Source organism: Stegostoma tigrinum, chromosome 28, assembly GCF_030684315.1.
Source record: "Stegostoma tigrinum isolate sSteTig4 chromosome 28, sSteTig4.hap1, whole genome shotgun sequence".
Taxonomy (NCBI): domain Eukaryota; kingdom Metazoa; phylum Chordata; class Chondrichthyes; order Orectolobiformes; family Stegostomatidae; genus Stegostoma; species Stegostoma tigrinum.
The window spans coordinates 45,232,674-45,258,083 of record NC_081381.1 but is presented as its reverse complement, the minus strand read 5'-3'; the positions used below and the strand labels follow the sequence as shown (position 1 = coordinate 45,258,083).

The following is a 25,410-nucleotide window of genomic DNA, read 5'->3' as shown; positions in this document are numbered from 1 at the left end:
AAACTACACTGCTTTCTCTTCTTTGGTGTTTTGTAGTAATTTATAGGAGCACTGGGGAGAGAAAGCCTAATCCAAGAGCTATAAGAGTTGTAAACATTAAAGCAACATGATACAGTGATATGACTTTTTACAACTATAAAAGGAACAGTGTATCTCAAATAGACAAATAATTAAACATGTACCAAACACTTCCACAAAATATGCTGTATCTAACACCATTAAGTATATATTACTAATGGGGTTGACTTCAACCTGATGTCTGCTTTGACATTCTAATGCTCGTGAAAAACTTGTATTTCCTGCTTCCATCTGTCAATTTTAGTGTTTACAGTCACTGTAGTGTTTGGTGAAACATTTAAAACTGGTAAAGAAATCTTCTCGGGTGTGGAATCCAGCTTTGCTTTCAAAAGAAATATTCGGAAAATAAACCTGGTTTTAACAGGCACAATTTTCCAAGCAGTTTCAAGCAATGTTCATGATAGTTCATTAGATGGCAGATTCTCTCAGAAGCAAGGGGTCCAAAGTTGATATCTGAATGTCAAAAAGGCTCGCTGCACCACCAGCATGTGACTGGTTACCTCATCAACCACTACTACCGTGGTGTCTGAACAGAGCATCAGCAGAAAGAGATACCTCACACCAACGGAAAAGAACACCAACACCCACTGATACAACAGAAACACTGGGGAGGGAAAGGGGGCTGAGGCAATTTGCACTCTTTTGTACTGTATTTATCTGGACTTCAAAATAATGCTGAGTGGAGAGGTTTGAAAAGGAAGACATTGCAAGGCAAAAGCATGATGAGTTGAATGGCCCCACTTACGTAATACATCATGAGAGCTACCAGTGTGGCTAATATGAGATGAACACCACTGTATCCTCTATGGATATGGGAAGAATGTGCAATCTAAGGATTGCACTTCACCTTCCCCCAGCCTAAATACATGGAGTACTATAGACATGGGCTAGCACTTTGCCGTTCAAAACTCTGAGGCCTATCATTCATCTCTTCACTATCCCAGCCTCCAAAGGTATAAGCTTCCACATCACAATATCTTAATTCCACATTAAGTGTTCAGCAAAACTATCAATTGCCCATAACTGAAGTCTGTTATAACTGGAGGTGTAGCATTCTGAAAATTAAATGGCATAAATCAAGCAGCCAGTTTCTTAAACAATTGGAATTACAGGATACTGCAGTTTGATTTTGAAGGTGAATTCCACAATCCCTTACAAAAACCTATAAATATATAAAATATACAATATGAAAATTATCTACAAGTTACAATGTATGGTGCAAACAATGGTTATGCAAGTGAAGGAAGCCAATTTAATAAAGTCAAAGTACTAAAACCACGTGTATTTTAAATTCTCACGTTTTAAAGGGACATGAAATCTATTTTAATCACAATGTTTTCCAATTTCTTGAGCTCTGATCTCTATCTCTAAGAAATAGAAAAGTGTGAGCTATTGCATTGATATCTAGGGAACATCACAGATCATGTCACACCAGCATTCAGTTATAATCAGACTGCAAAACAATTACTGCATGGAGGGACTGCAATAGGTTATTCAATTCCACCTGCCTTTACCCCAATCATGGCTGAACTGTGTCAGAAATTCATCTATTAGATTTGGTTTACTGAATTCGACCTAGGGGAAAAAAATCTTCTAAGATTGCACTAATGGACTAATTCCTACTGTGCGGTACTTCTGAACAACTTTGTATGCTTGCCACTTAAATGGCTCCAGATAAGCACTTTAAGGTCAGCATGGTCAATGGAAGTCTTCAGGTGTGAATATTATAGTAAAATAATTAGTTCAGGGCCTTGAGGGGCTGCTTTTTTCTTTTCCTCCTTACAGTGCAACTCTGACAGAATGTTAAGATTGACTCTACTGAAAGCTTTAGTAGTTAGCTAACATCTCTGAGAACACGCTACATCCAACAATTTATACCTAGCTAACACCGCACAGAAAATGCAGATCATTTGCAGCCAGGCTGACCCTAATTAAAACTCTGAGTATAATTGTGAAAACTAAAACGGAATGAATGTAAACAAGGGCAGCAAGCTAAAGTCTTCAGTTTTCCCTAAGAAAGCTCCTCTTATTTACTAAAATTAAAATCAATCACTATAAATAATCAAATTTTATTCAATTCAACTACAGCCAGACTGTACTAAAAGGGATCTATTAAAATGAAACAGGAGATAGTGAAGACATATTAGATTTGAAAAGTCAGCATCACAGGCTGCAGGTGTAAAATTTCAATACATGATGCAAGGAATTAGCCACAGCATTGAGGAAGCAAAAGCTGTAAGAGTAGAGCAGAGAGACATCAAGGTAAAAGCACCATGCTGTTGCAGGTCAAAGGGCACAGGGAGGCAGATGGTAGAATGCCATGCACCATGGGAGAAGAGGATGATGAGTACTCAATGGTGCAGATCACGAACCTGGTACATGTAATTCTGCAGTCCCCTCGTCCATGGCGAACATGTTGGAACCTGTGCAGACATAGACACCAGCATCCTCTGGACGAACAGTGCGGATGGTCAAGATTCCATTAAAGTCCATAGCGGTGCTTGGGAGTTTACCTCCGAGCTGTCGGGTCCATACCAATGTATACGCTGGAGACTAGAAATCAAAATGAAACCTCACATGCTGCTTTAAGGTGCAAATATTATCAAACATATATCAAGTCTATAATCAATACCATCATCACAAATTTTGTACTGGTAACAATTTCCAAATTTAAACTGAAGAGTCATTATTGCATTGATGCTTTTCAAATTAAGCAATGAACAAAAATAAAATTTGGGAAAATTGCAATCAGCTGTCGTTCAGAGGAGATACACTCAGCCTCAGTCAGGAACTCATAGGTTTAAGCCCAATTTCAAAGATTTGATCTGAAATTTAGGCTCACACCAAAGGTGCAGTGCTGTAGCAGGGTGACACCGTCAGAAATGCTGTCTTGTGCTGATTTGAGACTCAGCCCTCTCAAATGCCCCAAATGGATAAGGTTCTCACAGCACTGAATGTCTAGGCCATGCCTATCTTTAGAATACCATTACTATGCAAGGTGGTCGTGAACTAACTGTTCTGTCAGGGACTTTTCTGTATTTAAATTAGCTACTACAACTTTCTAATATTGAGTACAATTAAAAATTGCTTGGGACAGCCTAAAGTTGTGAAGGGTGCTATGGAAATACTTGTTACTGTTAAAACCTATTCCAACAACTGTTCTCGATTGCTCAAGTCTCTGGTAATTGTCTTTCTTGTGACTTACCTGAAGGACAACGTATTCAATGCTTTGGAATACCTTCTATTATCAGTATTTTGTGATGTTTACTCTATAATACTGAATATCAAACTAACGTCTGTGACTTTCAGTTTACAACTACAACAATGTGAAGCTAAAACTCCTGGGTTGATTTTTGTGTTTTACCAAGTTTGGCACCTACACATAATTTTATTCAAGCTTTTTGCACTGAAGCCTATTCAGTGGACAGGATGACTACCACGAAGCACAGAGTTCTGTGTTCATGAGGCTGCAGTCAGTCAGAATGGTGACTTTGTTGACGTGCCTCTAAGCCAGCTGCCTGCAACATATATACCTTGAGGCTATAGACCCATCCACAAACCAGGCTACAAATCTTCCCAAAAACTTTACAAGTATATACCTCATGGTGGAGACGCGTGATTACAGCAGACCCAGAAGGAGATCTGTATATGATTGCATTTTGATCCTAACACAAAGGAACATTCCAAGAAGAAGTTCACTTCATATAACCAAGCTTTTAGGACAGCAAAATTCCAAAAAAACCCCACCAAATTCTTTTGCCTCTAGTTGATCATTTCTAACATTGAAGTTAAACTTTGTTTCTCTCTCTGTCTCATGCATTAACTATTGCTGGGATCGCTTCCAGGAAACCAGTTATTCATCCTCCCAATTATAGTTAGATTTAACTAATCTAAATAAGAGTCAACAAGTTGCACATGGTTTCATGCACAATCTATCTCTTTGTCCAAGTGGGTATGCAAGATATAGGCTGGGTCTTTACATAACGCATATAAGATAAAGCACTTAGTACACTCATGACCTATGTCTCAACATGATGGCATTTCCAAAATTATTCAATTAATATTCAAAATCAACTGTTGTTACATTAACAACCCTGATTGCTACTCGCAGAAACAGCATTATCCATTGTACTGGCATTTGCAGCATGAAGATGAATTGGGAAAAGGACGAGAAATTCATTGAGCTGAATACTGCAGGGACGAAGTTGACAATGGGAAACAGGCTCTAGACAATGACCTCTACTGGCCCAGGGAGAAAATTAATCAAGATGTAGGTCAGAACCACAGAGATCTCAGCACTGATGTTGCCAATGCTGTGATAGACAATCCTATTCAGCAGAGAGGAGCTATCACAGCATATGACCTCAAGCAATGGGGCGACAATAACTAGAGTTCCTTTGTCTAAATTGAAAAGAAAGCTCCCAAAAATGGAAGGAAGTTCTATTTCCATTGTATTCATGTCGTAGCCTATGAAAACCAATTGAAATTAAAGTGCTGAAAACACACAATCAATTTTAAAATTTAAATTCATAAACATTCAAAAATATGATTTAAGATACAATCTCTGCCCTTCACACTGTGTCTAGGATACTAAACATCAGTCCAGATCTTTCGGCAGTTCTTAATAATATTTGCACGTCATCATTGCAGTGTCCACTTCTAACCCTAACACAGAGTGCAACTATGGTTAAATGCCTTTTCAGGAGAAAATATAGGGAATTCTGCATGACTGAAGGCTTAACTCATGTTGTTAATGTACATCACACTAAAGAGCTCTTTAAATACGTCACATTCCCTTAAATGGGTGGAATTCCTGTTTTCTTGGTGATCAGCAGCAATTTTGGTATAAACTGCACTAGTATCGAAAATATTTTTCTTCACCCCACTTCCACACTCAAGTTTCCACTCAAAGGCATGCACATCACAGGACACAAAAACTACCATAAAATCAGCACAATCAGGGTAGAATAAATTTTATTTCTTAAATATAGATCAAGGATTAATTTCAAAGCGTGGCGGTTGGATTTAACAACTGAAAATGGGCTTTAATTGAGGGGAATAAGGCGTTTAAAACTGTACCAATTCACCACTTGCATCTAACCAGATTTCAAAACAGCAAAAATTACTTAAAATGTATTCAAAACAATTTCCCGGCTATTTTGAGGTAGAGTGGTCAGTTCCTCAGTAAACTGAGAAAATGAACTCAGAACTTATTTAGTGTTCCAGTGGCCATAAAGAACTCAGAATTATTTAGTGCTCCTGTGGCCATAAAGCTCAAATTAATTTCTGCAGTCACCTTGAAGTCCTGAAAACAACTGCAAGTATTGGAAAATGATGGTGATGATTAATTCATGGTCTGTTTTGTCGATTGGACCTGTTTTAGCACAATATTGTTAAAACTAGGGCAAAAGACTGCAAAATCTCCAGCAGTACTAACAGAAATTCCTTGATCTTTTGTGCCAATTACAGAAATAACTATGAATTGCGTCAATACAAGCAAAGCACCAGACAGAAACTCCACTCAATAGACTTCAAATGTGAGATTTTGCACTTTGGAAAAAAGAATACAGGCATGGATTATTTTCTAAACGGTCAGAAAATTCGCAAAGCAGAAGTACAAAGGCACCTGGGAGGGTTGGTCCAGGATTCTCTAAAGGTTAACTTGCAGGTAGAGTCCGTAATTAAGAAAGCGAATGTAATGTTGTCGTTTATCTCAAGAGGGTTGGAATATAAAAGCAGTGATGTGCTTCTGAGACTTTATAAAGCTCTAGTTAGGCCCCATTTAGAATACTGTGTCCAATTTTAGGCCCCACACCTCAGGAAGGACATACTGGCACTAGAGTGTGTCCAGCGGAGATTCACAGGGGTCATCCCTGGAATGGTAGGTTTAATGTATGATGAACGGCTGAGGATCCTGGGATTATATTCATTAGAGTTTTGAAGATTGAGGGGAGATCTAATAGAAACTTACAAGATAATGCATGGTTTAGGAAGGGTGGACGCTGGGAAGTTGTTTCCGTTAGGTAGGGAGACTAGGACCCATGGGCATAACCTTAGAATTAGAGGGGGTAAGTTTAAAATGGAAATGAGGAGACATTTCTTCAGCCAGAGAGTGGTGAGCCTGTGGAATTCATTACCATGGAGCACAGTGGAGGCTGGGACATTAAATGTCTTCAAGTCAGAGATCGTTGTATTCTTGATCTCACAAGGAATCAAGGGCTATGGAGAGAGTGGAGGGAAGTGGAGTTGAAATGCCCATGAACCGTGATTAAATGGCGGAGTGGACTCAATGGGCCAAATGGCCTTATTTCCACTCCTCTGTCTTGTGGGCTATTTTCTAATGCAACATTGTTTAAGCACCAGATTGTCACACTGATTCTTGGCTACGGACCAGCTATGGGATTGTTACCTGACTCTTTGCTGTGCAGATAAAATTAACAGTGACGCCAGATCTCACTGTCTGTGTCCTCGGTTCTTCCACAGTCACGGTTATGGCTTTGAAATGGGGGACTGTGGATAAAACAAGAAGTGCATTCTTAAAAAATCTGCATACTTTCAGCCAGTAAGCAACAAATTAAACTCTTGGAAAATCCCTAGCTGAAAAATGTCGGCAAAAACAGAACCGTTTGCATTTAGCGGCTCTGAAGTCGTAAAGAATTTACAAAGAACAGCCTTTACTGCGAAGGGAAAAGGAAACACAATGGGAATCAAAACATCTCCGAACACTACGCTGCTCCAGTTTATACAAGTATGAGGAAAACCTTGTAATGAAGAGGTGATGCTGTCATTTGGAAATATTATGGGTCTAGAAGAGTTTAAATCATCCCACATTGTATTCTCTGATATTTATAGTTTGCTTAATTCAAATTCGTTTCATGTGCAAAAATTTAAATTATCCATTTACCAAATCAATCAGTTTAACTAAACCACCACAGGAAACCTTTCGTGCTCAAACAAAGGTTGAATTAATAAATACTTTAAATCAAGCCACATCTGTTAAGAGCAGTGAACTCTACTCTTTTTGAAACTTAGTTTTAACATGACTGTTTCTGAGTGCAGTGAGCTTAGCAAGTCATGGGCTCTCCCCGATTTTATGGAAATGCTGTGTTGAAACCACCAAGATAGCAGGATGGAGTGGACAGATGAACTGCCTTTGAAATGATTGCCAAAGTTCACCAGACTGAATTCTGGGATTGCAGGACTGTAATATGAGGAGATTTGATGGATTGCGCCTGTATTCAGTAAAGTTTAAAATAATGAGAGGGGATCTGATGGAAACGCATAAAATTCTGACAGGACTGGACAGAGATATTGCGAACCCTTTGGTTGGGGGAAGGGTCTAAAGTGAGAGGTCACAATTTCAGGACATAGGTCTACTTTGAACTGTGATGAAGAGAAATTTGTCATATAGAAGGCCACGGAAGGCTTCGGAGAAATCTATTTAAGAAAGGAATTGATTAATCTCTAGACACTAAAGGTATTTAAGGTGTATGAGGAGACAGTGGGAAAACGGTGTTCCAACAGAGGATCAACCATGATTATACTGAATGGCTGAATGGCCTGCATCTGCTCCTGTTTTCTATGTTTCAGCATTTCTGAATTCTGGCCAGAGCAGCAGCTCCTCACAAATACTGTGAATTCCTCAGAGGGTGTGACATTACTCTGGTGAGTCTGCCTGGAGAGTGAATTTTCAGGAACTATTGGGGGTCACATGGGTGAATTTATTCACTGCTCCACCCCATCTCGCATTCTGGGTGTACATGTTTCTCATGGAACATTACATTCGTTTCAAACATGGGTGACTGCATCTTCTTCAAACCAATTAGGTGCAAGAAGCATAAGAAAACTATCAAATGTTGGAGATGAAACAGAAGTAGTGAACGTCAAGAGTTTTCAATCCCTTGGGGACTGTGGGGTTTGAATTAATTCTTCGCTACACCGACTTCAGAGTATAACTTCACTGGATTTTGATTTGGATTTTCAGTTGTTTCTCTACTCACCAGTAACTATGATTTCAGTCTGACTTGAATTGGTACTTTGCATATTCCGACAGGTACATATGTAAATCCCAGCATCGGCTGATTTAATTTCCCTGATCACCAGCTCTTCACCTTGTAGAGAAGGATTCAGAAGTAAGCATCAATCACCTCTTTTAGGGATATGTAAATTGTTTGTTCTTAAAAGAGTTCAGCTCCACGCTCCTAACAGTCAATGGATGCAGGTGGTAAGACAACCAAGTTTCATGTTTATCATTTACAACAAAGACAAATGGCTTCACACAAAATCAGCATTGCAAGCTTGTTAGCACTCAGACCTACGACAACACAAAAACTATTGCATCATTAAGCTAAAATCTTTACACATCACTCATGAATTCTGTGTACTTCTATTCAAGCTCGTCTTTTTAAAAAGTTAAGGATGGACTCCAATCATCAACTCTCAATCCTGGATTGTCAATCAAGTGTCACCATAAATGGGGTCCAGGAAAGCAAGATAGCAAATCCCTTTGGGTAGTGAATCTTTAATAAACATGAGTGAAGCAGTTCTCCCCAAAAGGAGTTATACTGTTTGTAATGGTGGAATCCAATGCTTAAGGAAAATTCTCGCAAAATTAAGAGCATATCTATAATCAATAACCAATCCACTTCTATAATATAAGATACTGGAGCAAATCAAATAAATTCCAATGGGGAGGAAAATTATCCTTCAGTGACAACTTAAGCTTAAATAAACAATTCTTTGGTTGTGAAATAGAGATGACACTCTCTAATATCTCAGGCATTTATCCTGAATTAAAAAGTGATCATGAAAATAACCGCCTTCCATACCAGCTTCAAAAATCATCGAAGGCTTTTGACACTCTTACTCACTGCAGAATCAACCAATACCAGCTAGTTGAGGTAGAGCGTGGTAATTAATCTTCTTTTCTATAGTGAGTCTAAAAGCCTGTTCGGTTTGTATTGGGAGAGCATAAAACACTCGTGAGTCTTAGCAAGATCGATGCAACAGGGACATACTATTCTGACCAGCTAGACATACTAACACGGTCAAGAACTAAGAATGACATGTTTGCCGCTATTGTGATCTGAAGCTAGAGTCCACTATTCCCATGTATTTGTTTTGCATCATCAGATTAGGTAAGGTCAACACAGTTTCCAGCATTAACTCTTTCAGAACCATAATGCAGCACCCGGTAATACAGGCACATCCTACAACTCTTAGAATGGGGTTGGAGTCCAAGTCATCTGGAATTGATGGATTTGAAGATGAAGGATGGCTTAACTGCATGTTGATGATGCAGCATTTCATAACTGGCCCACATGCTCTTGGGCAGCTCATTCTGAACTTGCATAGTATGTTATTGTAAGAACTCACTTCATTCAAGCGAATAACTAGAACAAGCAGGGAAATGCTGTAAAGAGCAAGGGACTTAGTCTGAAATGCACGTGTTTCAATCTGAGAAGTATAGGCAAGGCAGACGAACTTAGAACTTTGCTTAGTACTTCAAACTATATCATTATTGCGATTACAGAGACTTGGTTGAAAGAGGGACAGAACTGGCAGCTGAACATTCCAGGATTTAAATGTTTCAGGTGTGATACAGAGGGATGTAAAAGGGGTGGAAGAGTTGCATTACTGGTAAAAGAGTATCTAACAGCTGTACTGAGGGAAGATACGTCAGACAGCTCATGTAGCGAGGCAGTATGGGTAGAACTCAGGAATAGGAGAGGTCAAATCACAATGCTGGGGGTATACTACAGGCCTCCCAACAGTCAGTGGGAAATGGAGGAGAGAATACGTAGGCAGGCTTTGGAAAGATGTAAAAAGAACAGGGTTGGTGTGGCGGGTGATTTTAACTTCCCCTGGATTGACTGGGACTCACTGCTTGCTACAGGCTTGGTGGGGCAAAATTCATAAGAACCAAGCAGGACGGTTTCTTGTAATGTAAACAGTCTAACCAAGGAAGGGGTTACACTAGGATAACAAAGTGTGAAGCTGAATGAACAAAGCAGGCCAAGCAGCATCTTAGAAGTACAAAAGCTGATGTTTCGGGCCTAGACCCTTCATCAGAAAAGGGGGATGAGGAGTCGATTCTGAAATAAATAGGGCGAGAGGAAGAGGCGGACCAAAGATGGATATAGGAGAAGTTAGGTGGAGAGGAGAGTATGGGTGGGGAGGTAGGGAGGGGATAGGTCAGTCCAGGGAGGGCGGACAGGTCAAGGAGGTGGGATGAGGTTAGTAGGTAGGAAATGGTGGTGCGGCTTGAGGTGGGGGGAGGGGATAGGTGAGAGGAAGAACAGGTTAGGCAGGCGGGGACGAGCTGGGCTGATTTTGGGATGCAGTGCGGGGAGGGGGGATTTTGAAGTAGCAATAAACAACTGCACTTCCCAGTCACGAACCATTTCAACTTCTCCTCCCTACATCCCAGACGACATGTCCATCCTGGGCCTCCTGCAGTGCCATAATGATGCCACCCGTAGGTTGCAGAAACAGCAACTCATATTCCGCTTGGGAACCCTGCAGCCCAAAGGTATCAATGTGGATTTCACCAGCTTCAAACGTCAGCTTTTGTGCTTCTGAGATGCTGCTTGGCCTGCTGTGTTCATCCAGCTCCACACTTTGTTATCTTGGATTCTCCAGCATCTGCTGTTCCCATTATCTCTGATCAGGGGTTATACTGGACTGGTTTTGGGAAATGAGCCCAGCCAGGTGAGTGATGTTTCGGTGGAGGAGCATTTCAGGCATAGTGACCATAGTACTGTGAGTTTTAAGATACTCGTGGATAGGGATAACAGCAGTCCTTGGGTGAAGTTGAACTACAACAATGTTAGACAGAAACTAGAGAAAGTAGTGATTGGAGGAAGCTGTTTGAGAGTAAATCTACATCAGACACATGGGAGTATTTCAAATGGCATTTGATAAGAGTTCAGGAATGCATGTTCCTGCAAGAATGAAGGATAGGTACTGCAGGTTACAAGAACCATGAATGATCAAGGATGATAATGATCTCGGTCAAAAAGCAAAAGAAAGCGTACGTAATGTCTAGGAGCAAGGAAACCAATAAAGCCCTTGAAGTATATAGGAAAGAACTTAAACAAGGAAGTAGAAGGGCTAAAAGGGGTCATGTAAGTTATTAGCAAACAGGATTAATGAGAATCCCAAGGATATATTATAATAGCAAGAGGGTACCTCAAGGACAAAGGACAGAATCTGTGTGGAGCCAGAAGAAGTAGGTGAGGTCCTAAATAAATACTTTGTGTCAATATTCAGCAAAGGCAAGGAATTGGTGGAGGACGATCTCAGGGAACAGAGTGTCAAATTTCTACAAGAGAGGTCTTTAAAAGAGACGTGAAAGGCAAATTTTTCACACTGAGAATGGTGAGTGCTAAAAACACACTGCTAGAGGTGGTGGTCAAAGCAGATGCAATAGCAGCATTCAAGAAGCACCTGGAAAAATTCATGAATAGGAAGGGAATAGAGGGATACTGATCCTGTAAGTGACAGTTTTAGTATGGAAGGGCAAAATGTGTTGGCGCAAGCTTAGTGGGCCGAAGGGCCTAACTGTTCTCTGTTCTTTGAATCAGGATACAGCCTAATAATGATGGTGAATTCTGAGTGCCCTTAAACACAGTATAAAATGTTAACTAATTACAGAACTTCCACATAGCAGCGAAGACCCCCATACATACACTGCCAGGTAATTCAACTAAAAGAATTGAGAACAGAAAATGTGCTTTAAATACAGGTATAGGCAGCAAACCCAGTTTTAAAAAGTGAGTAAGTAGCAGGATACATTCTCAATGCATTGGTACCTTGTTGCCTCTGCTGAACGCGGTTGGATAAGGGGTGACCATCAGCTCTGCTCCAGTAGTAGTAAAATGGAGCCTGACCAACAACCTGGCATTTCAGTATCACAGTGCTGCCTTGTTCCACCGTTGCTCTCCGAGGGATAATAGTAACCAGGAAGGGATTGTGATCTAAAGAAGACAGTAAATTTAGTTACATTCATAATATTGAACTTTATCTCACAGGATATATGCTTCATCCAACTAAAACAAGACCACGGTCAAATCCAACTGATGTAAGCATGCAATTTTTTTTCTCAATATACTTCCGTTGCCTTTACTTAACCCATTGCTTGGCAGTTGGTCCAAGGAAATTTCCACTCAATCCCTGATGATATTTTGATTATACTCAGTCACTCTCCTATAACATACTGCTTCTTAAAAATAACAGATAGCTCAGTGTGGAGTTGGAGGAACATAGCAGGCCTGTTGACGTTTCGGGTCAGGACCCTTCTTCAGGTGTTTCTTTTCTGAAGAAGGGTGCCGACCCAAAACGTCACCTTTCCTGCTCCTCTGATGCTGTCTGGCCTGCTGTGCTCCTCAAGCTCCACACTGATATCTCTGATTCTAGCATCAACAGTTCCTACTATCACTGCTTTTTAAAAACATTGTGCTGAATCTACTATTACTTTTATTACACACTATGATTAACAACTGGACCACACAATCCAAATGTGAAAGACAGGAGTGCCCAACATGTAGCAGAGCGAAGTGTAATGAACTACTTAAAGGTTTCTTACCACATCATGTTCCATCTTCACACCCACACACTGCTGCTGAACCCCCAGGAAGAGCAGGAGAGTTCAAATTGCTGGATCTCAACTTGTGACCCATCATGAGTTAATGGAAGCTCCCAGGTAAACGCGATCAGTAAGGACATTTAACAAGCTTAACAGCATCCAGGAAAAAGAATCCTGTATGATTGCCTCCCCATCCACCATCTTCAAAATTCACTCTATCCATCACCAATGCACAGTGGCAGCAGTATGTATCATTTTCAAGATGCACAGGAACAACTCAGCAAGGTTTATGTAACAGCACCCTCCAAAACCCAGGACATCTACCACCTAGGGATGTGGGGAGATGAATGTGTGAACAGGATGGTAAATGGTCAGAGTATTAATTCATGATGAATGGTGGGAAGGATGGGGAACAATGCAGCTCTACACAGCGATGGAGCTGAGACATACTAAGGGATTAAAGAAAACCAAAAGGAATCATGATTGTGTGATATGAATGTTAAAATGTCCATCAAGCTGATGGGACATGTTGGACAGTAGAATATAGCCAGAATGGCGAGAGTTATTGCGTTTTACTGCTTAGAAATGTTGATGACTTCCAGGTCCTGTATGCTGTGTGTACGAGAATGGGAAATTCAGAAGTTAGGACCTGCAGTCTGGCTAAAAACGAGAATAAAATGAGCAGGTAGGCTTCCTAGTTCCAAGGGGTGCACAATTAATTAATCGTGGGTGTACTCTTCAGACCGAGTGAAGGAACCAGATGGTTTCCTAATATGGAGATTCTGCAGTCGCAGAGAGAAATCTGAGGTGCAAGTTCGTCTAGGGTGGGCCAGGTGTAAATGGTGAATTTGAATGTGAAGACTTTCAAGTGCTTTAGGAGACACACCCTCAATTTGTGACTGGCTTTAATAAATACAAAGCTACATCCTTTGTAGGGTTTGTTTGTGAAAAAGATTCTGAAAACAAAGAGTCAGTCTACAGATCCCCTGTATATTCACTGTGTCCAACAATTCCATGTAGATTGCATGAAAACATACAACTCAACCCCTTCATCTCCCAGGGCTTACTGCCGACATACCTACTGGATGACACTTCTGTCCTGCAACTCTTGGATTGCCAGAATACCCTGGGGCACAGCTGAAAACAAAGTCAATAAGGTTACCATCAGACAGGAAATAACAAGTCGAGTGTCAATGCTACTGTTCACTGAGTGACGCATCATTCAGTAGGATATATTACACCAAACTCAGGCACAGTTAACTTCAGAGTTAAACATCCATAAGTGTCAACGCACCTCTGAATTCAATTTCTCAGATGGTAATCACAACTGGCATCACCCTTACACAGCCCCTTGCAGCACCAAGGGTGCTCTAAGTAAGCCCAGTTTTTACCCCTCAAAATCAGTGGGTTAGATTTATTATTGTCATAGCTGCTAAGATGCATGGAGGTTATTCAGCCCATCTAATCAGTGTTGGATCTCTAAAGGAACTATTTATCTAATACCACTCTAATAACCACATGCTTCCTCCAAGTAGCCTTGTGGGTTCTTTATTTTCAGATAATCAAAACAGTCCCACATCACCAGAAAACAGAATATACCTTTGCGGAATCGAGAGTCTTCATCAGAAAGTTGATAGCCAAAAATCCAGCCGTTTTCCCCTGGGCCTGTGCATCTGACAGGATCAGCAAATTCAAAGGGAACAGCACCTCTCAGGCTCAGGGAATGCTGAAAATTCCTATCTGAATCCATCAACAACTAGGAGAAATCCTCTGTGCAGGCCTGTCCCTGGGGAAGCCTTGGTCTAGAGAGCAGGATTGGAACTGGGACATCAGATGGAGTCTTAGCAATCTACTTGCAAAAGCAAAATGTAACCCTGTCGATCCTCTCTAGCTTGCTGCTGGCATCTCTCTGAAATCCTTCAAATGGAGGACGTCTGGTTCAGTAGCTTGTGCCCAGAGCCTGGACACCCCACAGGCACATGATTACAAACTGAGGCATACAGACTGATAGCATAGCCCAGCTCAGCTCATCAGCATACCATTTCTGGGCTTGCACCTTGGTTCCTCGTCCTTGAAACCCCCACCCCTCCACACCCCAGGCCAGGAGAATGGAGAAATGTACATAGGGTAATGATTTCCTAGGACAACACGAAGTGGTCAGACACTTGGGGCAAGAATGTGGTGTGCATCTTCACTCAGGAGGTAACATTTCTTCAAGACAAAGATGAAGAATATCAGCCCTTTTGATCCAGGGGGTAGACAGATGATTTTATAGAAATGTTGTGCTAATTTCTACTTCATTACTAGGGTTCCTCAAATAGTAATTGATCAGATCCACTTACCGCTCACAGTGCTGGCCTGTGTAGCCAGGGAGGCACGCCGTACATCTGTACCCACCAACTCTGCTACTTTCACAGATGGGAGAAAACCTTGTCGAAGACAGAAAGTGGTGTACAACATGAAAGGTTTCGAGTTACAACGTCCATGACACACACAATCAGATGTAAAAACAACTTATAACTAACAATCCATACGCGTACAACTGTATATGCTTAACAGTGTTATTGTAAGCATTAATAACCAGCAGCTAAGAGGGTGACTGGACTCTGCTTGCCAGCCCAGTGACCCTTGGGCACCATTCTTCAGTGCTGACCCATTGCCATCACCCACGACAGTGGCCTATCCAGGCATCTACCCGAGCAACCCTCATGCAGCCCACTCCCGTCCCTCCAACGTTGTCCGCTAGTGACCCTCAAACATTTCTACAGCTGCTGTATCCATATTGACAGAAATCTGCCGACAGTCAACAGGTGCAGAACATTTGCAGGAAAACAGGAACCAATATTTCATACTGCAGCTCTCTTTCAAGCCGTACAAGTCTCATCACAATGGCAGAGCTGAGGTCAGAAATTCAGGACCCTGTGGCAATCACTGAGATACAATTAAAACAGCTCCAAATTCAAACTCAAAATTTCACAAAAAGCCCCATGAACATTATTATATATAGCACATAAATTTGGAGCTCTAAATTTCTGACAGACACAATGCACCAACAGTTTTATGAAGTTGGCAACTTACTGGTTCTCTTGGTTTGTCAGTGGACAGGCACAAGGTTGGCAGTCCTCTGGTGTACCCACAGTGGCATCTCCATAATATCCAGGGGCGCACTGATCACAGAACTCCCCAGCCGTGTTATGTAAACAGTTCTGTTTAAGAGATTGCATATTTTTTAGAAAAAAAATCTTGCTGCAGTTCAAGACTTTCTGCACTAGGATTTGTGATGAGTGTTAGTGTATTAATATCGAAATCCACATGAAGGAAAATCTCCACTTAACTCACTTCATATTTTGTAGGTGCTGCATTAAACTCATCATCTCAAATTCTTCCCACCACCAGTTGTAAATTGATTCTGAGGCAATAATAAACTACCAGCATTATCAATAAAAATCTTTCAGCAGAAATATACATTTACCATAGGCAAGGGTATGAACATCACTGAACTAATCTTTAGGTTGACAGGATTGTCCTAGAACAAGACCGGGTGCACATTTGCCCAAGTTTAAAAGCAAGAGGAAATTTCATTGCAGCATACAGAATTCTTATAGGACTCAATGTTATATCTGATTTTTTTTTATGGGGGGGGCACGCAGAGGAGGTGGTGTCTAGAACCAGGGACAGAGTCTCTTATTAAGGAACAAGTCTGTTAGTATTGAGGTGAAGAGAAATTTCTTCACTCATAGGGTACTGATGGTTTGGAATTCTCTGCCCCATGGGCATGGGAGACTTAGTCATTGAGTATGTGTAAGACAGAAATGATAGGTTTGTACATATTAAACACAGGGATAATGCAGGAAAATGACACTGGAGTTGATAATCAGTGTGATTTTAGAGAACGACTGACCAGGTCTGAAAGACTGAATGGCCTGCTCCTGCTCCTATTTCTTACGTGCTAAAGCAGTTCACCACCACCTTCTCAATTAGGAATAGATGGTGAATACTGGTGTCACCAGAGAAGCCCAATCCCATGGCTGTAGAAGAAATTCAGAACAAGGGATGGTGCATTATTAACCAATAAATTCAAACATACTGTAAAAGAATTCTGCTTTCACTCAGTCCCAATAACGTCTGAGTGTTAGCATTATTGTTGGTGTTCTGCTTTGGTAATGTAGTTCCAAATGTTTTTTCTTATTTATTCTTGGGATGTGGGCATTGTTAGCTGGCCAACATTTATCGTCGATCCCTAGTTACCCTTGAAAAGGTGGTGGTGAGCTGCCTTCTTGAACCACTGAAGTCCACCTGTTGTGGATTGATCCACAATGCTGTTGTGAAGGGAATTCCAGGATTTTGCCTTAGTGACAGTGGAGGAATGGTGATATATTTCCAAGTGGTTTGGAGGGGAACTTATAGGTGGTGGTTTTACCATGTATCTGCTGCCCTTGACCTTCTAGATGGAAGTGGTCATGGATTTGGAAGTTGCTGTCTCAGGATCTTTGAGGAATGCCCGCAGTGCATCTTGTGGATAGTATACACTGCTGCTACTGAGCATCGGTGGTGGAAGAAGTGGGTGTTTGTGGATGTAGTGCTAATCAAGCTGATGCTTTGTCCTGGATGATGTAAAGTTTCTTGAGTATTGTTGGGGCTGCACCCATCCAAACAAGTGGAGAGTATTCCATCGCACTCCTGACTTGTGTCTCATAGATGGTGGATAAACTTTGCGGAGTTGGTGAGTTTTTCACTGCAGTATTCTTCGCCTCAAGCAAGTTTTCTGATGGAAGTGTCCTGCACTGCATAAGACAAATCTACAGCTGTACGTCTGGGAGTTTCTCCACAGTTGACATACCTTGCCTCATGCGAAGTGGATGGCAGCCCAAATTGCTGGGACCCTATACACATAGCCCATTACTGGGTGGGCCTCTTTGCCAAAGTAATTTGTGCTTTGATTCTGCCTTCCAGGGTAAACAATGAAAAAGAATACATAAAACAGCTTTTTCAAAAACGCAGCTGCTCACACATCAATATTAAAAACAGCAAAAAAGAAATGAGTTGGAAATGATCAAACAATTTCAACTTTTAACTTATATGTTTACAAAACATGCTGAAGGAAGATTCGCCTGAAGATGATCAAGATCATATTTCATTTGCATTGTCTCTACTTTAATGTTTCAATGCACTTTTCCAACTGAAGTAGAGAATTTTGATAGAGTCTGTTTCTCCACTAACACCAAGTACTGTGCCAATATATTTGTGTCTTGCATCAGTGAATATAATCCCATTTCCCCAGGAAAAAGTGCTGGATTTAATTTTTACAGCTGTTATGTTCATGGGAAGAAGGCAGAGACCTGGGATGGGCTGGGAAAGCTGTGCTATAGAAGCAAATCGCGTGATGTTGCAGAGTAAGTGAAACAGCTGTATTAGATTCACCTCAAACACGCTGGGCTTCACTTCACTGAGCGTGTGGCACACAAACATAGATGGTAACTAGGAATTTGTCTCTAACATTATAGTCACATATCCTTCAGCATCTTTCTTTATCCCATTTACTTTTACAGTGACAGTGACATGTTTCACTTGTACAAGTTTAATAAATTACACAGCACACACATCTGACTCTGTGTTTCTGCCAGTTCTGCATGACAACCATGATAGCTACCTGGCTGTTCTTCTCCCTGCTCTTTTCATGTAGCGTTTAAATTTTTTTCCCTTTTCAAGTATTTATCCAATTCATTTTTGAAAACTATTACTGAACCTGCTTCCCAGGAGCACAAAAGCTGACGTTTCAGGCCTAGACCATTCATTAGAGAGGGTCTAGGCCTGAAACGTCAGCTTTTGTGCTCCTGAGATGCTGCTTGGCCTGCTGTGTTCATCCAGCTCCACACTTTGTTATCTTGGATTCTCCAGCATCTGCAGTCCCCATTATCACTGAACCTGCTTCCAGCAGTTTAAAGATTATAATAACTCACTATCTTTAAGAACAAAAGGAAATTTCCCCTCTGATCCTAATTATCTTAAATCTGTGCCTTTGCTTACTGCCCCTCTTTCCCGTGGTTGTTCCTTGTTCAATGTAGAAAACCTTCCATAATTTCACACATTATTACTATTATAATAATTTTATTATTATATACTGACAACAGGTGCTCTTCACTAATCCAGTTAACTGGGCAGTGCATTTCAGGAATGGAAACATTCCCCTTTCTAGCAGGGCTCCTTACCAGTACTGAACAGCATACAATGGGGATCAAACTCAGAGCTATCTTGGTCTTGCACGCATAACAACTTACTGTCTGAAATAAGCTGAGCTGCAGAGGAGTGTCAAGACTCGTGTGATAGAGAAAACACTTTGAAACATCAATGCTTTAGAGTGAATGTGGCGCAGGAATCAAAATTTTCACTGAGAACAGCCGCCTTTTATGTTCTACACACTTTAACACAGCAGCAGTAAACTATCCTATTGTTGAACAAAGACTTGTTGACATTCTCAGTAAACAATGGGCAGAGATATGCAAGGACATTATTCAAGGGAGAGATTTTGATGCAGCTCACTTTGCGCTAAATTGTTAATACATTGAAATGAATAATGAAACTAATACCGAGCAAACACCAGTCTCTGGGTGGCAGGAATCAGAGTGTCCATTACATTCACATAATTTGCAATCTCCGAGATAGAGACCTCCTCCAGTCCTGGTGTAACCAGGAGCACAGTCCTAGGAGAGAAACAGGACAGCAGGAAGAGAGATTCAGTACAATGGTCATTTATTCGACTGTCTTCCTCATTGCTCTGGAGCTTGTGTTTTGCAACCTAAGCAGAAACCAAAAATTCTGATTGTGACATCGGGATGCACATGGCTTCCCGGTCTCCTCAAACACATTGGTCAAATTTACAATAGTAACAATCCTGGATCCAACATTCACAAACCAATGGTCTGTTCTGATGTGCAGAAGTCTCTAAATGGTTTATAGAATCTTATAGCAGAGGAGATGGTCATTCATCCCACTGACTCTGCGAAAGAAATGTACAACTGACTCTATTTTCATCCTTTGTCCCTCATAGCCCTGTGAATTGTTCTGGTTCTAGTATTCACCCCTTCTCCTTCGAAAGTTACTGCTGAATCTGCTTCCAATATCTTCCCAGACAGTGCCTCCCTGATGATCATAACTTGTGACAGGAATAAGAAATCCTCTTCACTCATTATTACCTTTCTTACTTATTTTCATTGTTTGCCTTTAAGCTACTTCACACTCGGGGGAAACAACTATGTTAAAAATAAATACTACATGTTGACTTGTAAGGTGTGGCATAATGTGTAAGACAACCTCATTTACGCAGCCTCAAAAATCATGTTTTCTGCACATATTCAGGATATAAGTCAATTCCATCACCCTTCCCACTCTCAAACATGTTATGCTCAGATTAATGGTCAGTCTCAATGTGTCACTCTGCAAATGAATGCTTTACTTCCCACTGTCTTCTACGTGAAGGCACAGGATGAAGCGGCAGCTACAGGTGATGTTTCAAAGGTAGTTTAAGGCATGGTGACACAGAACAGATCCCATGTAGTGAACCCACACAGACACCAGTGGATCACTTTATGGTCAGCATATAACTTGACCCCCAATTCTGGAGGAATTTTAAGGTTTCAAAGGTTGCTTCATACACCAATATCTGCAAGTGGACTGGTTATTGAATCATGTTTATTTATATTAACACAGCCTTCACAATAGATGGGCCTATGGAAATCCCCTGTATGAAGGTACAGGGGTGGGTATGTTACCTGAGAGTTGGGTGGGGTTTGGCTACAAGAAACTTCATGGCTAAATAACTGGTGGATGTTCTTTGCCAAGGATTGGTCACAGTGAACAATGAAGAGGTGAGGGCATCCTCTGCCTGCCGAGTAACCAGCATGCTGGTGATGAGTGTGGATGGGGGAATCAGCTTTGAACTTTGTGACAGAATCCTACTTTCTAAAACTTGGGGTACCCAGATAACTTACTCCTGTGGATAGCCAGATTGCCCACTGCTTCCATTACAAAATGGATGATACGTTGATTTACCTGGTTACAGGTAACTCAACATAGGTTTCAAAATAAAACTTAGAAAGGTAAAATGGAAGGAAAATATTAAGGAAAAATAATGTATGGACCTGACCCTCCTGTTCAAATCCCCTTCTTTGCTACCCTCTAACCTTGTAATGTCACCTGGTCCTCAAGATATCTACATTCCTCTAATTCCAGACTTTTGCAGAAGCCCGAGTTTAATTGTCCCACTCTTGGTCTCCATGCCTTCAGCTGCTGAATCTCTGAAATTTCTTCCCAAGCCTCTCCAACCTACTTTCTCCTTTTATGATGCATTTTAAAAACTTCCTCCTTGACCAAGCTTTTGGTCATACCTTCTCTAACAGCTCATGTCCTTCAGTTTTAGGTTATGTCTGATAAAACTTTAAAGTGCTTCACAGCAGTATCATGTTTAAGGCAAACTGCAAAAGAAGCTTATTGTCACTGGCCTTGCATTAAGCAGCATTTGGACAGAACATCAGAGAAACACTGATGTGGTCACCTGGCAGGACAATCCATGGTATGCTGGAGGACAACGACATTCTTCCACTTGCAGAGCCTGTGCCATGTTGGTGTAATATGGCACTGCGACCTCCATGCTCACATCAGAGAGGCTGGCAGAGATCATGTCGGTCGAGTAGGTAGCTCGGATGAGGACCTCGTCCAAGTCAGCAAGGACCATCAGGAGATGCTCTCGGGTGGCTTGCTGACCATCTGGGCGCTTCCAAAATTGCTGCAAAGAGACAGGTACCAGATTCACAATTTGCCAACTTTGACTCCTGAATGGTCTTGTGCTAGAATCCCTCACAACCTGTCAACTAAAATTAAAACCCAGCTCACATCAAACATTTTCAGTATCTAAACCCAAACTTCAAACTGAAGTCAAAATTAAAAGGTGATCTGAAAATCGGCACCAGCTGTTTTACGTGGTTCAGAAGAAATGGTGTGTGACAATCCTTACCTTAACTGTTGGACCAAGGGGTCTTTTGCATGCTGTATAAATCTAATTGGGCTATTTTTTAAAAAATTTAATTGAGCCCCAAATACAAATTATACCCATGACATCTTGTCGGTTGACTGGAAAACTAAACATCTCTTTTAACATTCAAAAACACATAAGAAGTTGTAACCAAATTTCACCAAGCTTGTCTTAAAGATATTTCTGGTATTTCCTCCACTAGACTATGTAGAACTTTGAAGGAAAGGCACAAGTTTGCATTTGAATAAGAATCAGTAGGGGATCATTCCTCTTCATGGTCTGTGAATCTTTTTTGGTACAGAGGGAAACATGAACCACATGTTGGTGTCTCTCAGGGCACACACATTGGCTTGTCACTCACTTCGTAATTAGAAAGTTCAAGCTTTGTTTTCAGCATCACAGTACATCATGGAGGCAGCAGTAAAAAGGATTTTAGATTAGAATCCCTACAGTGTGGAAACACGCCCTTCGGCCCAACAAATCCACACTACCCCTTGAGGCATCCCACCCAGACCCATCCCCCTATAGCCCACACACCACTGAACACTATGGGCAATTTAGCATGGCCGATCTACCTAGCCTGCACATCTTTGGACTGTGGGAGGAAACCGGAGCACCCGGAGGAAACCCACGCAGACACAGGGAGAATGTGCAAACTCCACACAGTCGCCCAAGGCTGGAATCGAACTTGGGTCCCTGATGCTGTGAGGCTGCAGTGCTAACCACTGAGCCACCATGCCGCCCCAAAACAGGGTGACCTGCCCTGTTGAAATGCTGTCTTTACAATGAGACTTTATACATTTAAACACATACAAAAGATCCTGCAGAACGAACAAGAATCTTCTGCATGTTCCTTAAACAACATGCGTATCTTCGAATATTCTACTCACTGTAGTGATCCCTATTTTCAATACTAGACTCATCATGAGTAAAAATGCATCAATTGTTTACCGCAGTGTCCTGATTGTTGAAATGTACAGGGGTTACTTATGGGGACATTTTCTCGCTCTAACATAACACAATCGGCCAAAGGTTTTGGGAGATTATGGGGTAGGGGGTGAAAATCCTCCAGCTTACGTTTTTGGGGAGAGGTTATTGGAATTGGTTGCAGTGTGTGTTTTCGAAGCCTGGCAGGGAGACACACTGGTGGGGTTGCAATCTTATGATGGGATGCCTCAACGCACACGAGACATCTCTCTTTCTTCACACCATATCACTAACTTTTGTGGAAAATCAGCCTTGCTGTTTTTCAGTGCCAAGCATTTTGTGGCAGTGGAGGAGAATTCAAGCCCTTCATTAGGTGGTTAATTATTTAATAGGTATAAGGGTGGGCAGCCGACTGGGCGCCTTACCCAATGAATTATAGAGAAAAGTTTGGAGGGTGGGCAGGAAGGTGGTGGATTAGCTATCTGAAAAATTTTGCATTTACCCCCGCCCCGTGAAAAGGGGTGCTGTTAAATTGCCAATAACCAATAATATGTTTTTCAATCAGACAATCCTGAAACCTTGAAAGGGCAAATATTATACTTATTTATGTTAAATACTCCACAACCTTGCTCGGCATGGTAGAGGGTTAAAATATTTAAGGTATTGGTAATTAGCCGGAATCCTTGAGGGTACCATATACACTTCTCTCTGTTACAGCATGAGTGGGAGGGTGCGAACGAGAGAGGGAGGACAGTTGTGAGAGAGGGAGGGAGAAAAAAAGAGTGAGAAGGAGAAACAAGTGGTTATATAACTTGAGGGGCACTATTCCGTATCAACCCTAGAGCTGTTTTAGGGCTTGGAATGGTACCCTTAATATAACTCTATACCACACTCCTGCCAACTAGCTAACTGTGTCATTGACCCATTGAACCCATGGTTCCAAGTCCAAAATTAAGAAGTTGACAGTACAATGGAAATCAGGCAAAATCCTTCAACCCAGGAACAGCAGCCCTACAGTATCTTTCCTGAATTAACCGTCATTATACTTGAAATATTAATACTGTTCTCTCTCCACAAATGCTGCCAGGCTTGCTGAGTTTCTCCAGCACTTACGGTCTTTATTTTGAGCCCTGTGGAGCAACATGCCAGGAAGGGCACGAATAGCAGCAATAGCAATGGGACTGGGAGTCAACTAGAGTGTTGAGGATGCAGAGGCACGGCAGGAAGGTTAATAGGTGCCTTGATCCATCAGAAAGAGACAGGATTGATGTGGCTGAGTCTTTTGCTTTCTGTTTCAGCACACTTCTCCCTACCCAATGTACGTTCAGATGTTTCATTTTTATGTCATAAGCTGCCGTTCACCTCCATTGCACAAATAAACTTGTATATTTAGAGGAAGAATGATGAAGCAGAATTCTCAAAATGTACCTCCTTGAACATGATCTCAAAGGACTGTATCTCTCTCGGTTGAAGAGGGTGATGATGGTAGGTCACCAAAGTGATGTCATTGCCCTGAAATATCACATAAGCATTTTCAGATAAATAATCGAGTACAGTCCAATACAGTTCTGTTAAAAGCACTGCACTATGATTCTCACACATTTATGATAAAACCACCAACGTTGAATCAACAGATTTTTGTCTTTGGCAGAAAATATCCTTATTGAAGTGGCAGCCTCTTTCAAAAGGCTAAAGAACAAATTTTGCTGAGGTCATAGTGTGGACTCTTCAAAGAGCTGCACGCAAACAAAATAGTTACCAACAACGTGATTTCAAAATCACTATTCATTCCTTCCACTAACAAAGAGACAGTAGGTACTATCTGCAGCAACTCATCAAGGCTCTATATCAACATCATCTATCAGACACATGGGAATATCATCAGCTACAAGTTCCACATGTAGGCCAGAACAGGTAAGGGTGGCAGTTTCCTTCTCTAAAGGACATCAGTGAATCAGATGGGGTTCTTCTGACAGTTGGCAATGGATTCACGATGATCATTAGATTCTTAATTCCAGATATTTATTGAATTGAAATTCCATCATCTGCCATGGTGGGATTCGAACTGGGTCCCCAGAATGTTGTCTATTCTCTGGATTAACATCCCAGTAATAATGCTGCTAGGCCATCACCTTCCTTAACATGGCTGAACTTCTGAATGATGGCTGAAGATCTTGTATCGTGCAGTGTTACGTGTAAATCTGTTCCAGATTTATCCCTCAGCTCTCAAGTCAATTCTTTCATGGTACCCTATATCACAGTTGGGCTCACATTCAGTGATAGTTAAAAGCCTGATCTTACAACTCAGGGCAAATCACTGTAATGCACCTATGCTTCCAGATGAAAATGCAGCTACCAACATCTCTCTCTCTCTCTTTTTCTCTCTCTCAAAATCCTCCACTGTCAATTTGTGAAAACAAAGAAAAAAAGGAAAACATCAACAACTTGGGAACAAACAAAACAAAATCTACCTAATACACCTCAAAGGGCCAAAAGCAACCTTATTGGCAACCATTTTGTAGGATTCTGCAGAGCTGCATGGTTACTTCCTTGGTGATGGCTCAAAAATCATGAGCCATGTACATTAACAATTGTACATAAACATGAGTGCATCCTTCATCAAGGAGCACTGGAGCAACCCTAGCAAAAAAAAATGCACCAGGTTATCTACAAAGCAAGTGAAAGTCTTTGGATTCAAATGCTTGTGCATCTGATGTTGGGATGGTCATCTCTTAATACAATGTTTGACCCAAAACCTGACCTTCCCATAAAGAGATGTGGTAGGAATACA

The 25,410-nt window shown here is 41.3% G+C and overlaps 1 protein-coding gene across 10 annotated transcripts in view; it reads right to left on the bottom strand.

Moving 5' to 3' along the window:
• The window catches only part of hspg2 (heparan sulfate proteoglycan 2), a 486,508-nt gene that overhangs the window by 177,114 nt on the left and 283,984 nt on the right, over nucleotides 1-25,410 (bottom strand). For all 10 annotated transcript variants that reach the window (XM_059655629.1, XM_059655631.1, XM_059655630.1 and 7 more), the window contains 10 exons: nucleotides 24,048-24,131; nucleotides 21,216-21,446; nucleotides 19,252-19,365; nucleotides 15,743-15,870; nucleotides 15,007-15,093; nucleotides 13,743-13,801; nucleotides 11,892-12,056; nucleotides 8,079-8,189; nucleotides 6,488-6,588; nucleotides 2,451-2,631 (listed from right to left, as the gene is read on the bottom strand). In XM_059655629.1, coding sequence (XP_059511612.1) covers nucleotides 2,451-2,631; nucleotides 6,488-6,588; nucleotides 8,079-8,189; nucleotides 11,892-12,056; nucleotides 13,743-13,801; nucleotides 15,007-15,093; nucleotides 15,743-15,870; nucleotides 19,252-19,365; nucleotides 21,216-21,446; nucleotides 24,048-24,131 — 1,261 coding nt within the window. The remainder of the gene's footprint in view (nucleotides 1-2,450; nucleotides 2,632-6,487; nucleotides 6,589-8,078; nucleotides 8,190-11,891; nucleotides 12,057-13,742; nucleotides 13,802-15,006; nucleotides 15,094-15,742; nucleotides 15,871-19,251; nucleotides 19,366-21,215; nucleotides 21,447-24,047; nucleotides 24,132-25,410) is intronic.